The following is a 15,742-nucleotide window of genomic DNA, read 5'->3' as shown; positions in this document are numbered from 1 at the left end:
GGCATTTGACAAGGTGCCACATAAAAAGTTATTGTGCAACGTGTTGTTCATGGGCTAGGGGGTAACATATTAGCATGGATAGAAGATTGCATGGCTGGCAGAAAACAGAGAGTATGCATGAATGGGTCCTTTTCTGATTGGCAGGATGTGACGAGTGGAGTCCCACAGTGGGCTGTGCTGGGGCCTCAACTTTTTACAATTTATATCAATGATTCAGATGAGGGGAGAAATGGCATGGTAGCTAAATTTACAGATGACACAAAGATAGGTAGGAAAGTATGTTGTGAAGAGGACATAAGGAGCTTGCAGACTGATATAGATAGGTTGAGTGAATGGGCAAAAATCTGGCAGATGGTGTATAATGTGGGAAAATGTGAAGTTGTTCACTTTGGCAGGAAGAATAAAAAAGCAGAGTATTACTAAACGGAGAACGACTGCAGAATTCCGAAGTGCAGAGGGATCTAGGTGTTCCAGTGCAGGAGTCACAAAAAGTTAGTATGCAGGTACCGCAGGTAATAAAGAAGGCTAATGGAATGCTATCCTTTATTACGAGAAGAATTGAAAATAAAAGTAAGGATGTTATGCTTCAGTTGTACAGGGCATTGGTGAGACCACATCCCGAATACTGTGTGCAGTTTTGGTCTCCTTATTTAAGCAAGGATGTGAATGCATTGGAGGCGGTTCAGAGGAGGTTTACTAGATTGATACCTTGAATGAGTGGGTTATCTTATGAGGAAAGGTTGGACAGACTGGGTTTGTTTTCATGAGGGGAGACTTGATTGAAGTTTAAAAGATCATGAACATTTTTTTTTAATTCATTCATTCATGGAATTTTTTCTCTCAGAGGGTTGTGCTACTTTGGAACACTCTGCCTCAGAAGGTGGTGGAGGTGGGGTCATTGAGTATTTTTAAGGCGGAGGTAGATAGATTCTTGTTATGCAAGGGAATCAAAGGTGATCACGGGTAGATGGCAGCGTGGAATTCAAAACACGAACAGATCAGCCATGATCATATTGAATGACAGAGCAGGTTCGAGGGGCCGAATGGCCTACTTCAGCTCCTAACTCGTATGTTCGCCTGAAGGATATACTGGCCTTGGAGAGGGTGCAGTGCAGATTCACCAGAATGATCCCAGGGCTAAAAGCATTAAACTATGAAGACAGGTTGCACAGACTCGGCTTGTATTCCCTCAAGTGTAGAAGATTAAGGGGTGATGTAATTGAAGTGTTTAAGATGATGAAAGGAGCTGATAGTGTAGATAGAGAGAAACTATTTCCTCTGGTGGGAGGAGTGTAGAACAAGGGACCAGAACCTTAAAATTAGAGCCAGACCATTCAGAAGAGACGGCAGGAAGCACTCCTTCACACAAAGGGTAGTGGAAATCTCGAACTCTCGCCCCCAAAAAAACCCCGTGATGCCAGGGGTGAATTAAAAATTTAAAAGCAGAGATTGATAGGTTTTTGCTGGGCAAGAGGATTAAGAGTTACAGAAGCATGGCAGATGATGGAGCCATGATCAAACTGAATGGCGGAGCAGGCTTGCCCAGCTGAATGATCTCTTCCTGCTCTTATGAATACAAGTTTGTCCTTTCTCCCTACACTCACAGTGCTGCGATTGGTTTTGTGGAAGGGTAGGGTAAGGATGGAGGATCCTGGGATTGGGTATAGGGCCTCAGTCCGACTTTCCTTACCAGGAGGCAGAGAGGTGGGGCTGGTCCGTGACCAGCTGGGAGAGGGGAAGGGAGCAGGGCAGAAATTTGCCACCAACACTTAGGGTCAAAGGATCACCACCACTTTCCCCAAGGGCAACTAGGAATGGACAATAAGTGCCAGCGACACACACATCCCAAGAATGAGTAATTTCAAAAAAAGTTGCCTCTTACAACACCCAAAGGCCATGGGAACCTTCCCAAAATTAACAACCCCTGAACCCACCAGGTGACAGCTGAGGTCAACCTTTACTCTCTTGACTTGCTGCTCATCTCCAATCTCTGACTTGTCTAAAGGTTTCTGAATAGAGAAGCTTCCCAACCTCAAAACACAGACATTAACAACTTCACATCTTAACTGCTGCTCCCATTTTGTTTACATTTGCACAGCTCAGAACCCAACTGGTCTATGTCAGTGTTGATGCTCCTCACAAGCCTTCTCTCAACCCACTTAATTTAAACTGATCAGCATATCTATTCCTTGTGCCTTCATGCAGCTTCCATTAAATGTATCTATACTATTCACCTCGACCACTCGCTGTCGTAGCGAGTTCCCATGTTCTCCACTTCTGGGTAAGAAGTGGTTGAGGTGGTTGGTGTAGATGCATTTAAGGGGAGACCAGAAAAACACGAGGGAGAAAGGAATAGAAGGAAATGCTAGAGTGAGATGAGAAAGACAGGAGGCGGCTCAAGTGGAGCATAAATGCTGGTATGGACTGACTGGGCCGAATGGCCTGTTTCTGTGCAATTCTATGATTCACCAGGGCACTGCTCCCAACCCAGTTTAAGTACAGTCCTTCCCAATGGAGCAGCTCCCTCTTTCCCCAACACAGAGAGTCCCATGATTTGAAGCCCCTTCTTCCTAAACCTCTCTTTGAGCACACACATGTCCCTCGAATCTCTTTGGCCCTCTGCCAATTTACATATAGCACAGGTAAGAATCCAGAGTTTATTACCTTTGAGGCTCTGCTTTTTAATTTGGACCTCGGCTCCTCAAACTCCCTGAGCAGAGACACAGAAATATCTTGTTCCGTAGCTCCCATTTAGGATCGAAAAAGCTGAAAGTCACTCACAGCTACGTTACCATGCTGCACATAATTGGGCCCCCAAGTCTCGGACGTCACTGCTGATGTCAACACTGCTATAAATTTCCCAGACAAATTGTCACACCAGCCCACACACAAAGCAACAGTTTGGATGCGCAACCCTGCATACTCCTCCCACAATTACCCATTCACAGACCAACTCACTGTACAAATGGGTTGGGATGAATCATTCAGCAAGGAGACGGACGTTTGGCCCATCATATCCGTGCTGGCTCTTTGTAAGACTATCCAATTAGCCCTCTTTCCCCAAAGCCCTGCAACTCATCCCCTTCAAGTATTTATCCAATTCCCTTTTAAAAATTACTACTGAATTTGCTTGCACCGCCCTTTCAGGCAGCGCGTTCCAGATCACAACAACTCACTGCGCTAAAAAATAATTGTCAGCTTCTGGATAATTTGCCAATTATCTTAAATCTGTGGCCTCTGGTTATTGACCTTCCTGTCAGTGGAAACAATTTCTCCTTATTTACTCTAACAAAACCCTTCATGATTTTGAACACCTCAATTAAATCTCCTCTTAACCTTCTCTGCTCTAAGGAGAACAATCCCAGCTTCTCCAGTCTCTCCAAATAACCAAAATCCCTCAGCCCTGGAACCATTCCAGTAAATCTCCTCTTCACCATCTCCAAAACCTTGACATGCTTCCTAAAGTTCAGTGCCCAGAATTGGACAAAATACTGAGTTATAAAGGTTTAGCATACTCTATTCCCCTATGAGTAAAATCAAAAAGGATTCTTGGCTTTAACAGATTTTATCAACTAGTTGCACCACTTCAAAGATTTGTTTGCATAATCCCCCATGACTGTTTCTTGCGTGTCAGCAGAGGGTCAGCGAGAAGCACTCTCACCTCAGAGTCACACTCGGCCCGTCCCGTTGCAGAGACTTGAGCACATTATCCAGGCCGACACTCCCAGTGCATCACGGAGGGAGTGCTGCACTGTCCGGGGTGCCGTCTTTCATAGAACACTTGGAACCCAAGCCCCGCCCACCTTTTCAGATGGACATACAAGATCCCGTAGCATTATTTAGAATAGCAGGGGATTTCTACCCAGTGTCCTGGCCAATATTTATCCTTCAACTGAAGCCTAAAATAGATCATCAGGTCATTATCACCTCGCTGCCTGCGGGATCTTGCTGTGCGCAATTTGGCTGCCACATTTCCTACATTATAACAGTGGACGACACATCAAAATTACCTCATAGGCTGTAAAGTGTTTTGGGATGCCCTGAGGTTGTGAAAGGCACTACATAAATGCAAGATCTTTCTTTTTAAAGATAGTGCAATTAAGTTTACATTACCTCTCCCTTGTCCTTCCTGCTAAAATGCATCACTTCGCATGTCTCTGCTTCAAATTTCATCTGCCATGTTTGCCCATTTCATCAGTCTGTGCCCTCCTGAACTATCCTCCTTAATCCACTATTCAGCCCATTTCATTTCACCCTTGCTGAATCTTCACCATCATCCCACCGCAATGCCCTTTTTATTCTAAAGGTTAGTTTAATGATGCACAGCCACCTACTCCAAATGTCTCTGCTGCCCGTAACCTAACTCACACCAACTCCCATTCACCCATCGCTCTGCGCTCGCTGACCTATATTGGCTCCCAGTCTGGCAACACCTCAATTTTTTTAAAGAATTCTGAACCTCATGTTCAAATCCCTCAATGGCCTCACTTCTCCCCATCTCTATAACCTCCTCTAGCCCTACAACCCTCGGAGATCTCTGCTCTCCTCCAATTCTGGCCTCTTCAGTATCCCCAATTTCCATCGTTCCACCATTGGCAGCCATGCCTTCAGCTGCCTGGGCCCTAAGCTCTGAAATTCCCTTCCCCTTCCTTTAAGATGCTCCTTAAAACTTACCTTTTTGACAAAGTTCTCGGTCGCCTGTCCTAATGTCTCCTTATGTGGCTGGTCAAATGAAAAGCATCTCGGGAGGTTGAAGGCATTACGTAAATGGAAGCTGCAGCTGTTTATCACATGGTGGGAACAGGCAGACACACTGAGTATGGGGATGAAGGATATAAACAGCCAGAGATCCCAACAGAGTTCACTTTTCAGTGAACTCCCAGTGGGAAGTACAGAATTGTGGACATCATGTAACAACGATGCCCTCACAGTCAAACAGCCACCCGGTACTCACTGATGTGGGGAGAATGACCATTCGAGCGAGGTAACACGGTGGGGGGGTGGGGGGGAGGGGGATGCCAATACTCAGGGAACTGTACCGCGATGGGGTTGGGGAGCACAGGGGGAGAAATTGAGCAGAAGTGGCAGAGATAGAGAGATAGAGAGGGGAAGAGAGAAACAGAATGTGAAGTGGAGGGGGGGGGGGGGAATGAATTGGTGTCGAACCTTCTTTCAGTGATACATACAATCTAACGTTAAACGAGCGTAGAAGCATGCAACTTGCAACAGTGTCTAATATTGTGGCACGTGGAACGAACAAGGGAAGGTTCCAGAATTTTATCTCCTCAGAACTGTCAAAGTTTGGCGCAACTGGTTTCAAACTTTTACGAATGAAATCTATTGAAAAGGATTCTCACGCTCTCAAAAAAAAAACTATGTATAAATTATCTCTTTTGGTTGACTGCCTCGAATCGAGCAGATTTGACTGGTTTCTCATTGACAGAAACAGCCTCATACGTGTTAAATGGAAGGTTATTTCGATGTAGTATAGAAAAAGCAATGAACCCACGCAAGATTAATTTTAGCTGTGAGGGTGTGTGGGAGTATTTGTGGAGTACGTATATCTTTATACAAATCAGTGACAGCATCATCCAAAACAACTTAAAAAGAGCTTGCATTTATATAACACCTTTCCGATCCTCAATGTCTCAAAGCCCTTTACAGCCAATTAAGTACTTTTGAAGTGTAATCTGGCCACTTGTGTCAAAATTGGGAGAGTTTCCCCACCGACGAGTAAAGCAAGGGCCCGACATAGAAATACTCGCCGAATCCTACCTTGGAGCCAATGTCCCCGACGACATCACCATCCCCGGGTATGTCCTGTCCCACCGGCAGGATAGACCCACCAGAGGCAGCAGCAGTGTGGTATCCGGTCAGGAGGGAGAGGCCCTGGGAGTCCTCAACATTGACTTATTATTCTTTTCATGGGATGTGGGTGTCGCTGGCAAGGTCAGCTTTTATTGCTCATCCCTAATTGCCCTTGAACTGCACGGCTTGCTAGGGCATTTCAGAGGGCAGCTAAGAGTCAACCACATTAATGGTTACCAGTGGTCTGTAGGCCAGACCAGGTAAGGATGGCAGATTTCCTTCCCTAAAGGACATTAGTGAACCAGATGTGTTTTCATGACAATTAATGATAGTTTCATGGCACCATTACTGAGACTAGCTTTTCATTTCAGATTTATTAATTAATTGAGTTTAAGTTCCATTGGCTGCTGTGGTGGGATTTGAACCCATATCCCCAGGGTACTGGCCTCTGGATTACTAGTTCAGTGACATTACCACTACGCCACCATCTCATGGTATCAGGTCAAACATGGGAGAGGAAACCTCCCGATTACCGCCCTCCTTTAGCTGATGGAATCAGTACTCCTCCATGTTGAGCACCACTTGGAGGAAGCACGGAGGGTTGCAAGGGCACAGAATGTACTCTGGGTGGGGGACTTCAATGTCCATCACCTAAAGTGGCTCAATAGTACCACTACTGACCGAGCTGGCCGAGTCCTGAAGGACATAGCTGCTAGACTGGGTCTGTGGCAGGTGGTGAGGGAACCAATACGGAAAAACCTGCTGTAGGTGCACCTGTCCATGACAGTATTGCTAGGAGTGACGTGAGTCAGAGGGTCATGAGTCTTTGGAACTCTCTTCCTCAAAAGGCAGTGGGATGGTCTTTAAACATTTTTAAGGCAGAGGTAAATAGATTTTGATAAGCAAGGGGGTGAAAGGTTATTGGGGGTAGGTGGAAATGTGGAGTCGAGGTTACAATCAGATCAGTCATGATCTCATTGAACGGCGGAGCAGGCTTGAGGGGCCGACACCTGCTCCTAATTCATATGTTCCTATGATAACCGCATATCCTTGTGGAGACAATGTCCGAAGATACCACTGTGTTGTGTGGCACTACCACTGTGCAAAATGGGATGGATTCAGGACAGATCTAGCAGCTCAAAACTGGGCATCCATGAGGCGCTGTGGGCCATCAGCAGCAGCAGAATTGTACTCCACCACAATCTGTAACCTCATGGCCTGGCATATCCCCCACTCTACCATTACCATCAAGCCGGGGGTGGTGGTGGGGGGGGGGGGGGGGGGGGTGGCGGGGGAGAGAGAGCAGAGTTAAAAATAATTTGAAGATTCTAGCTTTAGAAAAGTTAGAACAGGCAGCACTTGGAGGGGAAACTCAACATGGCGGAGAGTCAGGGTTGAGCAAATGAGAAAAAAGCTGCTCAGCAGTGCCACTGAGTGGTCAGAGCCTGCAAATGCAAGCAGATGCAAAGTTTCTTTTGAAGTGCCCCAACAATGACTGCCAGAGATGGGAAAATCCCATTTAAATAAGTGGGGCTGGAATAAACAACAACATGCTTTTATTTGACCTAGAGATAAACTTTCAAACACGTTACATCCATCAGCACCACCGTCTACCTCCATCTCTGTTACATCACCAGTCTCTGACCCTGCTTGGACTCATCTGCTGCTGAAACCCTCACCTGTGCCTTTAGGACCTCTCGACCTGACCATTCCAATGTTCTCCAAGCCCATTCTACTCAATCTCTCCTCACGGAGAACCATCACATCCCAAGACTTCTTACAAGTTTGACCTTACCTTCCTGAGGCCGAGGGTCACTGGGACCAGTACTCTGATCCTTCATCCTGTTCAGGTGTTGCATCTCCCCGTAGCTCAGATCATAGCTGTTGGCAGTGTCAGCAGAATGTTCTAGGTCTTTGACTCTGTGATGGTCAACCCTCCATTGATGGTTCCTCTCTTGCTCCACCCTTGGCTGGTTCAAGTTCCCACTCTGTTCAAACAAATAGGACCCGATTAAATCCTGCAGCAGCTTCCAGTCCCACTCCTGCTGGCTCGGTGCTCCAGGGCCGCTCCAACTAGGGTCGGGCATCGCGGACACCTGCCTCCGATACCGCGGCAGCGCGTTGTGTTGGCGGGAGTGAGGAGTGTTGGCTGGGAACAGATGGGTTTTTCTGGCAATCGCTTCCATTGGACTGTCTTGGTAACCAAACTATAGGATGGAGAGAAAAAAAAAAAGAGACTGAGGTTCCCCTGCGAGTCCACATCACTTCGAGCCTCCCAACCAAGAATAGCAGCACGACGTCTCGGTGAACATGAGCAATAGGAGCAGGAATAGGCCTTCCAGCCCCCTCAAGACTGCTCTGTCATGCAATACAATCATGGCTGATCTTCTGCCTCAATTCCACTTTCCCGCCTGCTCACATGTCCCTCAATTCCCTGCGAGACCAAAAATCTATCTAACTCAGCCTTAAATATATTCAACGATGGAGCATCCACAACCCTCTGCGGTAGAGAATTCTCAAGATTCACAACCCTCTGAATGAAGACATTTCTCCTCATCTCAGTCCTAAACGATCGTCCCCTTATCCTGAGGCCCAGCCCCTGCGTTTTAGATTCCTCAGCCAGGGGAAACATCCTCTCAGTGTCTACCCTGTCAAACCCCTTCAGGATCTTGTATGTTTCAATGAGATCACCTCTTATTCTTCTAAACTCTAGAGTGGACAGGCTCAATTTGCTCAGCACATCATAGGACAACCCCCTCATCCCTCATCGAGTGAGCCTTCACTGTAACGTGCATCCAAGACATGTATATCCTTCCCTAGGTATGGAGACCAAAACTATACACAGTATTCCAGGTGTGGTCTCACCAAAGTTTTGTACAATTGTAGCAAAACTTCCTAATTCCTGTACTCTAATCCCCTTGCGATAAAGGGCAACTTGAGACAGAACCAGTACATGCACAAAAGCAAAATGCTGTGGCTGCTGAAATCAAATAAAAACAGAAAATGCTGGAAATACTCAGCAGATTTGGCAGCATTTGTGCAAAGGGAAACAGCATTAACGTTTCAGGTCAATGATGAAAGGATTTGAGATATAACAATTCAGGTTCTGACAAAAGGACATTGACCTCAAACATTAACTCTTTTTTTTCTCCACAGATGCTGCCAGGAATCAGGGGAAAACTTTCCACTGGTTGGAGTCAAACCTAGCACAAAGGAAGATGGTTGTGGTTGTTGGAGGTCAATCATCTCAGTCCTAGGACATCACTTCAGGAGTTCCTCAGGGTAGTGTCCGAGGCCCAACCATCTTCTGCTTCGTCAATGACCTTCCCTCCATCGTAAGGTCAGAAGTGGGGATGTTCGCTGATGACCGCACAATGTTCAGCACCATTCACAACTCCTCAGATACTGAAGCAGCCCATGTCAATATGCAGCAAGAACTGGACAACATTCAGGCTGCAGCTAAGTGACATTCGTGCCACATAAGTGCCAGGCAATAACCATCTCCAACAAGCAAGAACTGAACCACCTCCCCATAACACTCAACCTCATTATTATCAGTGAATTCCCCACTAACAACCACCTGGGGGTTAGCATTGACCAGAAACTGAACTGGAGTAGCCATATAAATACCGTGGCTACAGGAGCAGGTCAAAGGCTGGGAATTCTGCAGCGAGTAACTCACCACCTGACTCCCCAAAGCCTGTCCACCATCTACAAGGCACAAGTCAGGAGTGTGATGGAATACTCTCCACTTGCCTGGATGGGTGCAGCTCCAACAACACTCGGGAAGCTCGACACCATCCAGGACAAAGCAGCCCGCTTGATCAGCACCCCATGTACCACCATAAACATTCACTCCCTCCGTCACCGTCGCACAGTGGCAGCAGTGTGTACCATCTACAAGATGCACTGCAGCAACGCACCAAGGCTCCTTAGACAGCACCTTCCAAACCCACGACCTCTGCCACATAGAGGACAAGGGCAGCAGATGCATGGGAACACCACCACCTGCAAGTTCCCTCCAAGCCACGCACCATCCTGACTTGGGATATATTTTGACATTCCTTTACTGGGCTGGGTCAAAATCCTGAAACTCATAGGAACAGGAGCAGGCCGTCCAGCCCATAGAGGCTTCGCAGCCATTCACTTAGATCATGGCTGATCATCTACCACAACACCACTTTCCTGCACTATCCCCTATATCCCTTCATAGAAACATAGAAAATAGGAGCAGGAGTAGGCCATTCGGCCCTTCGAGTCTGCTCCACCATTCATTATGATCATGGCTGATCATCCAACGCAGTAGCCTGTTCCCGCTTTCCCCCCATATCCTTTGATCCCTTTTGCCCCAAGAGCTATATCTAACTCCTTCTTGAAAATATACAATGTTTTGGCCTCAACTGCTTTCTGTGGTAGCGAATTCCACAGGTTCACCACTCTCTGGGTGAAGTAATTTCTCCTCATCCCAGTCCTGAAAGGTTTACTCCGTATCCTTAGACTGTGACCCCTGGTTCTGGATTACCCCACCATCGGGAACATCCTTCCTGCATCTACCCTGTCAAGCCCTGTTAGAATTTTATAGGTTTCTATGAGATTCCCCCTCACTCTTCTGAACTCCAGCGAATATAATCCTAACCGACTCAATCTCTCCTCATATGTCAGACCCGCCATCCCAGGAATCAGTCTGGTAAACCTTTGCTGTACTCCCTCTATAGCAAGAACATCCTTCCTCAGATAAGGAGACCAAAACTGCACACAATATTCCAGGTGTGGCCTCACCAAGGCCCTGTATAATAGCAGCAAGACATCCCTACTCCTGTACTCGAATCCTCTTGCTATGAAGGCCAACATACCATTTGCCATTTTTACCGCCTGTTGGACCTGCATGCTTACCTTCAGCGACTGGTGTACGAGAACACCCAGGTCTCGCTGCATATTCCCCTCTCTCAGTTTATAGCCGTTCAGATAATAATCTGCCTTCCTGTTTTTGCAACCAAAGTGGATAACCTCACATTTATCCACATTATACTGCATCTGCCATGCATTTGCCCACTCACTTAACTTGTCCAAATCACCCTGAAGCCTCTCTTCATCCTCCTCACAACTCTCCCTCCCACCCAGTTTTGTGTCATTTGCAAATTTGGAGATATTGCATTTATCTAAATCATTAATATATATTGTGAATAGCTGGGGTCCTAGCACTGATCCCTGCAGTACCCCACTAGTCACTGCCTGCCACTCGCAAAAAGACCCGTTTATTCCTACTCTTTGTTTCCTGTCTGCCAACCAATTTTGTATCCATCGCAATACACTTCCTCCAATCCCACGCGCTTTAATTTTACACGCTAATCTCTTATGTGGGACTTTGTCGAAAGCCTTCTGAAAGTCCAAATAAACCACATCTACTGGATGTCCCTCATCAACTCTACTAGTTACATCCTCAAAGAATTCTAGTAGATTTGTCAAGCAAATGTCATTTGTCTCCAGAACTCTAATCTATTTCTGACTTGATCATGCTCAGTGATTGAGCTTCCTCCTCATTTCAGTCTTAAATGACCTCCCCTTATTCTGGTTCTAGACTCACCAGCCAGGGGAAACATCCTATTTACATCCACCACTGTCACGCCTTGTAAGAATTTTGCAAGTTTCAATGAGATCACCTCTCATTCTTCGAAACTCGAGAGAATACAGACCCAGTTTCCCCAATCGCTCCTCATAAGACAATCCCACCATCCCAGGGATTAGTCTGGTGAACCTCCGCTGCACTCCCTCTTTGGCAAGTGTATCCTTCTTTATACAAAGAGAGCAAAACTGTACACAATACTCTAGCTGCGGTCTCACCAATGCTTTATACAATTGAAGCAATACATCTTTACTCCTGTACTCAAAACCCCTTGCGAAGGTCAACATACCATTTGCCTTTCTAATTGCTTGCTGCACCTGCCTGCTAGCTTTTAGTGACTCATGAACAAGGACACCCACGTCCCTTTGGACATCAACACTTCCCAACCTCTCACCATTTAAGAAATACTCTGTCTTTGTTTTTTTCTACCAAAGTGGATCATTTCACACTTATTCACAATGTATTAGATCTGCCATCTCCATGCCCATTCACGTAGCCTGTCGAAGTCCTCTTGAAGGCTCCTTAGAACACACACTCCAATCTAGTTTCATCTCCAGCAAATTTGGAAATATTACATTTGGTCCCCACATCCAAATCATTTCTATAGATTGTGAACAGCTGTAGCCCCAGCACTGATCCTTGCGGCACCCCACTAGGAACAGCCTGCCATCCTGAGAATGACCCGTTTATTCCTACTCTCTGCTTTCTCTGTTGACCAATTCTCAATCCATACCAGTATATTAACCCCAATCCCATGTGCTCTCATTTTGTTTACTAACCTCCCCTTTGGGACCTTATCAAAAGCCTTCTGAAAATCCAAATACACCACATCCACTGGTTCTCCTTTATCTATGCTACAAGTAACATCCTCAAAAAACTCCAACAGGTTTGTCAAATATGATTTCCCTTTCATAAATCCATGTTGACTCTGCCCAATCAGATCATTATTTTCTAAGTGTCCAGTTATCACATCCTTTATAATAGATTCCAACATTTTCCCTACTACTGACGACAAACTAACAGGTCTGTAGTGCCCCATTCTCCCTCCCTTCTTAGATAGTGGGATTACATTTGTTACTTTCCAATTTGCAGGAACCTTTTTAGAACCTTTGATTTTTGAATTTTGAAAGATAATCACCAATGCATCCACTATCTCTATAGCCACCTCCTTCATCACTCTGGGATTTAGCTCATCTGGTCCAGGGGATTTATCAACTTTCAATCCTGTTAATCTTTCAAGTACTAACTCTTTACTAATACTAATTTCTTTCAGTTCCTCAGTTTCGCAAGTCCCTTGGTTCCCGAATATTTCTGGGAGATTTTCTGTACCTTCCTCCTGAAGACAGACATAAAGTAATTGTTTAGTTTCTCTGCCATTTCCCTATTCTGCATTATAAACTCTCCTGTCTCCGCTTGTAATGGACCACATTTGTCCTTGCTAATCTTTTCCTTTTCACATACCTAAAGAAGCTTTTACAGTCCATCTTTATGTTTCGCGCTAGTCTGCATTCGTATTCTCTTTTTCCTTTATCAGTTTCTTGGTCATCCTTTACTGCATTCTAAATTGCTCCCAATCCTCAGGCCTGAGCCCTAGTTGGTTCTTCAATGCACTGCTCCAGAAACCTATCTCGTACACACTCCAGGAATTCACCCTCCACAGCTTTAGTGCTGATTAGGTTTACCCAGTCTATATGTAAATGAAGTCGCCCATCAATACTGCATTATGCACGTTATATGCATCTCTAATTTCCTGATTAATATCACGCCCAACATTGCCAATACCTTTTGGTGGCCTATAAACAACTCCCACCAATGTTTGCTGCCCCTTGCTGTTTCTTAGCTCCACCCAAATGGATTTCACATCTTGATCCTTCGATCTAAGATCCTCTCTCACTAATGTACTGATCTCGTCCCTTATTAAGAGCGCTACCCTACCTTCCTTTCCTTTTTGCCTGTCCTTCCTAAATGATGAATATCCTTGGATATTCAGTTCTCAAGCTTGGTCACCCTGTAGCCACGTCTCTGAAATGGCAATTAAATCATACCCATTTAGCTCCAATCTGAGCTCCCTCTCAGGTTCCCATCCCCCCATCAATCTAGTTTAAACCCTCCCCAAAAGCAGTAGCAAATCTCCCTACAAGGATATTAGTCTTAGTTCTGCTAAGGGGCAACCTCCCCCAGAAGAATGTCCTGCAGCCACACTGTGACATTCTTGACCCTGGCACCACAGAGGCAACACACCATCCTGCAGTCACATCTACGGCTGCAGCAACGCCTGTCTGCTCCCCTAACGAGCAAATCTCCCCATCACTACTGCTCTTCCACTCTTCTTCCTCCCCTCCTGTGCAGCTGAGCCACCTGTGGTGTCACAAACGTGGCTCTGACTGCACTCCTCTGAGGAACCATCACCCTCACCAGTATCCAAAGTGGAAAACTGATTAGCGAGCGAAATCGTCTCAGGGTCTCCTGCACTATCTTCCTGGTTCTCTTAGACTGCCTGGCGGTCACCCTTTCCCCATCTGCCTGCATGCTCCTAACCGGTGATGTGATCACCTCCCTAAACGTGCTACCCAGGTAGTTCTCTGCCTGGCGGATGCACCACAGTGACTCCAGCCGCCGCTCGAGTTCCGAAACCAGGAGCTCAAGCTTCTGCAGCCGGTGACACTTCCTGCAGCTTCCCTCCCCGACAGCACTGTGGCTGTACCTGCACCACATGGATAGCAGTGGTTCAAGAAAATGGCTCACCACCTCCTTCTCAAGGGCAATTAGGGATGGGCAATAAATGCTGGCCTAGCCAGCGACACCCACATCCCAAGAACAAATAAAAAAAGTAGTTGTTTTCCACTTTTGGGAAGACCAGAACTAGGGATCATCAATATAATATGGTCACTAATAAATCCAATAGTAAATTCAGGAGAAACGTCTTTACCCAGAGAGCGGTGACAATGTGGAACTCGCTACCACAGTGAGTAGTTGAGGTTAATAGTATCGATACATTTAAGGGGAAGCTGGATAAACACATGAGGGAGGAAGGAATAGAAGGATACGCTGATAGGGTTAGATGAAGATGGGGAGGAGGAGGCTCCTGTTGCACTGACTGGAACATCAGACAAAGGCAACTGTTCTAAACAAAGGAGGTGAGGAGGAGCAGGATACCATTAGGAAGAAGCAGATAGCAAACAAAGACAGAAAATGCCACACCTTGTGAAACAGATAGGGCTCCAACAGCCCGCCTTCAACACTGGACCCAGGATGGAGCCGAGGTTGGTTGCCATAGAGAATAAACTGCAGGTAGCGATGGATCTGGGAGGGTGGCCACTGGTCAACAGCTGGCATGGAATCACCCCCTGGGTACAGTCCTTTGTCGGCGTGCTGCTGGAATCTAAAAAAAGACAAACGAATGAGATCTCATTCTTTAAAAATAAAATCAGTGGCAACATCAGTGGTCAAGCCAGCACCCATCCCCTAGGTGGCACTGCAGGCTGAAGCATCCTTAATAATTGCTTAATAATTAGATTGCTCAGTCTGCCCAATAATAATTTAATGAAAATTCATTCTTTGCTCTTCAAGGTGATACATTAGCTCTGGGATCGTATTCCAGGAACCCAGTATCAGCATCAATCACTCCCACGACAGATACAGCAAAGGTTGGATACAGAGTAAAGCTCTCTCTACACCAGGGTTGTCCAACCTTGTTGGGTGGAGGGCTGCATTACGATTTGTGCTTGTCCCAGAATGATAAAAGGTATTAAAAATTTATCTTACTAATAAAAACAACAAATGAGCATTTTTGTGAAGAAGCTTTAAAGGAGAAGACTAATTTATTGACTTACTTTCTCGTCACTATATTGAAAACTGATTTCGTGACAAACCTGGCATTGTTTTTGCTTGCATCAGCAGTCATTCTCCATTGGCACCCTTGATGCAACAATGTAGAGTATTCTGGACAGATGACCATCTGTCCCCCCTCTGTGGGTGTGTGTCTCGGTCTCTCCACCATCCACACTCCCCCTCCCCTCCCTCGAGGACTAGGGGTCACCGATTGAAAATGTTGTGCAAAAGACGCAGGGGGAATAAAAGGAAGCACTTTTTTTATGCAGTGGGGGGTAATGACCTGGAACTCGCTGCCCACAAGGGTGGTGGAAGTGGAGGCAATGACGTCAAGAGGAAGTTGGGTGACCACCTGAGAGAAATAGACTTGCAGGGCTATGGGGATTGAGCTGGGGAGTGGGACTGACTGCACAGCTCTGTGGAGAGTCGGCATGGATTCGATGGACAGAATAGCCTCCTTCTGTGGCGTATGTAAATGAC

The 15,742-nt window shown here is 46.1% G+C and overlaps 1 protein-coding gene across 1 annotated transcript in view; it reads right to left on the bottom strand.

Moving 5' to 3' along the window:
* Nucleotides 1-15,742, bottom strand: part of LOC137371850 (receptor-type tyrosine-protein phosphatase-like N) — a 349,861-nt gene that overhangs the window by 287,239 nt on the left and 46,880 nt on the right. The window contains exons 5-6 of the mRNA XM_068034799.1: nucleotides 14,633-14,813; nucleotides 7,604-7,796 (exon numbers count right to left, since the gene is read on the bottom strand). Of these exons, the coding sequence (XP_067890900.1) occupies nucleotides 7,604-7,796; nucleotides 14,633-14,813 (374 nt within the window). The remainder of the gene's footprint in view (nucleotides 1-7,603; nucleotides 7,797-14,632; nucleotides 14,814-15,742) is intronic.

Source organism: Heterodontus francisci, chromosome 7 (genome assembly GCF_036365525.1).
Source record: "Heterodontus francisci isolate sHetFra1 chromosome 7, sHetFra1.hap1, whole genome shotgun sequence".
NCBI lineage: Eukaryota > Metazoa > Chordata > Chondrichthyes > Heterodontiformes > Heterodontidae > Heterodontus > Heterodontus francisci.
Note: the sequence above shows the minus strand (reverse complement) of the source record. Positions and strands in the feature narration are given on the sequence as shown.